Here is a 2,762-nt window from a genome sequence, read left to right as displayed (position 1 = left end):
TTCCCGCCCCTTCCGGCCCGCCAGGGCGGGGCCGGCGCGTGTCCGGACAAGACCTTGGACGTCCTAGCTTGACCCAGCCGAACTTCGCCTCTGTCCCCGGGTGGCCTCTGTCCCCGGGTGACCGCTGCGGAGGAGGCGGCCGCTTGGGAGCAGCCCTCGAAGGCACGTCCGGCCTCCTCCCTCGTTTTGGTCCCACTCCGGTTGGGATCCCTGTTTTCCGTTTCACTCAAGGAGCCGTAGGAACCGCCCTGGGGTCCAGGCGGACGGGGAGGGGCGCCTGGCCCTGGGTGCTCGAGGGAACGACCCAAAAACGCAATCCAAGGACGAGGAACCTGCTCCCTGGAGGAGGCGTCCGACCCCTGGGGAGCGTGCGTCCACGCTATGCGGCGCCCTTTTAGGCCTCCGTCCCGGTAACGAAAAGGCTTTGTGGAGGGAAATTAACGGGAGCTTCACTCCTAAGACACGTTTTCTCAGTGGCCCCGCGGTAGCTCGCGGCTCTGCAAGCATTTCCAGAAACTAGAATCTTCGACCGTCCTCGCCCTTTGCGTGGACACAGAAGCTAGACCCATCAGCCAACTTACTGAAATGCAATCTGCGCGGTCGCTTTCGCGCTGACTGCACATTTCCGAGGCAGTTCGTGCTTTGCGCTGCAATCCTGTGCATAACATTAGCTCTGTAGTTAAGTGTCTACGGTACTGAATAAAACATTCTAATAAGGGGTGCGTAGCGCTATTTTGGTTCAACCAAAGTTTATGCAAGGAGGACGTAACACATTTTCCACTTACGAGACAGCCAAAGGTTAGGAATAAAATATCAGTCCTGCCTGGTCAAGTTTCAAATCTAGTTCCTAATAAATTACTCCAACTATGCTTTCCGTTTAGGTTCATTGCGGTATGCCACAGAAGACCTCAGCTGCTTTTCCAAGTTATCCATAATTCCTGGCTTTGTGCATCTTTTGGCTTAACTGAACCCCATATGTTCATCCGAGGTATAAAATGTCTTCATTAAACATAAACATTGATGGCATGCCTAGTCAAAACAAGCCAAATTTCACAAATTATATACAATATTTTTAAAACTTCATAAAAATGTGTCAGCTGTGTACAATTTTTATACATCCCAAGCATCAGATTCTCCCTTATTAGATCATAGGTTTTATATATATATATTTTTTAATATATTTTATTGATTTTTTTACAGAGAGGAAAGGAGAGGGATAGAGAGTTAGAAACATCGATGAGAGAGAAACATCGATCAGGTGCCTCCTGCACACCCCCTACTGGGGATGTGCCCGCAACCAAGGTACATGCCCTTGACCGGAATCGAACCTGGGACCTTTCAGTCCGCAGGCCGACGCTCTATCCACTGAGCCAAACCGGTTAGGGCTATCTATTTTTTAAAATATATTTTTATTGATTTCAGAGAGGAAGAGAGAGAGAGAGATAGAAACATCAATGATGAGAGAGAATCATTGATCAGCTGCCTCCTGCATGCCCCACACTGGGGATCAAGCCCACAACCTGATCCTGTGCCCTGACCGAGAATCGAACCATGACCTCCTGGTTCATAGGTCGACGCTCAACCACTGAGCCACGCCAACCCAGCAGATTATATTCTTTTGATGTCTCCAGTTCTTCTCCAGTATCTTCCTCATAGAAGGCACTTAGCTGTCTGTTTAATAAATGACATTTTTTAAAAAGTAAACTGGCCAGACCAGTGTGACTCAGTGGTTGAGCATCGACCTATGAACCAAGAGATCAGGGTTCGATTCCCAGTCAAAGAAAAAAAAAAGTAAACTTCTGGTCCATTTTTTTATTCATAGCCAGGGGTCCTAGATTTTCAGGGACAGTCCGGATTTCAAGTAATCTTTCCCATTCACAAATCATGTCTCAAATTACGGTTTTCAATTTGAGGTTTGTCTTTCATTTATGAATTATCCATACCATTAAGACAAAGGAGCACCACACAGAAGAGATAAAGAGCCAGAGGGACATGCTAAGGGGTCCAATTGGATAGAGGAACTAATAGTCTGAGCCAGTGGTCTTCAATCATTTATTCTCTTACCCCCAGATTTAAAAAAAAAATATGTTCCCTCATTCATACATTTAAAAATTTTTTCTTCATAAATGTAAGTATTTGCAAAGGATGAGATTTCTGACATAATGTAAATACTGACATTTAAAATTAAAACCGTTAGGTCATTATTTCAAATTTACCCAATGGAATATAAATACCTGAGATATTTGATAGCCATTGTGGTAGCCAGCCTCCTGATGGCCCCCGATGGTCCCTGCTTCCTGATACTCGCATCCTTGTAAAGGCTGTCACCTTCCACATGGACCATGGTCGGTCTGTGTGACCAATAGCAGACAGCAGAAGTGATGGTATTTCACTGCCAAGATTAGGTCATAAGAAACTGTCTTCCATCTTTGCTTGCTCTTTCTTCAATCACTTACAGGAGAAAGCCAGCTTTCATGTCATGAGAACATTCAGGAAGCCTATGGAGAACCCCATGGGAACAGGTCACCAGCCAACAGCCAGCAAGTGACTGAGTGGTGCCCCAGACTGTGTGAGGGAGCTGGGAGGTGAGTTCTCCATTCCCAGGCAAGCTGTGAGGTGACTGCAGTCCCTGTATTCAACAGCTTCACTACAACCCCATGAGACCCTGAGCCCCATTAAATCATTCCCAGGTTTAAAAACGACATGAGCCCTAGCTGGTTCGCCTCAGTGGATAGAGCGTTGGCCTGCAGCCTGAAGGGTCC

The 2,762-nt window shown here is 46.9% G+C and overlaps 1 protein-coding gene across 1 annotated transcript in view; it reads right to left on the bottom strand.

The window, feature by feature from the left end:
• Positions 1-2,344, bottom strand: part of ADAM17 (ADAM metallopeptidase domain 17) — a 49,199-nt gene extending 46,855 nt beyond the window's left edge. Inside the window, exon 1 of the mRNA XM_014540535.1 lies at positions 2,235-2,344. Within this exon, the coding sequence (XP_014396021.1) occupies positions 2,235-2,344 (110 nt within the window). The remainder of the gene's footprint in view (positions 1-2,234) is intronic.
• Between the last annotated feature and the right edge of the window lie 418 nt (positions 2,345-2,762).

The sequence above is a fragment of the Myotis brandtii genome, unplaced genomic scaffold (genome assembly GCF_000412655.1).
Source record: "Myotis brandtii unplaced genomic scaffold, ASM41265v1 scaffold247, whole genome shotgun sequence".
Classification (NCBI taxonomy): Eukaryota; Metazoa; Chordata; class Mammalia; order Chiroptera; family Vespertilionidae; genus Myotis; species Myotis brandtii.
This window is presented reverse-complemented; position numbering and strand designations above follow the sequence as displayed.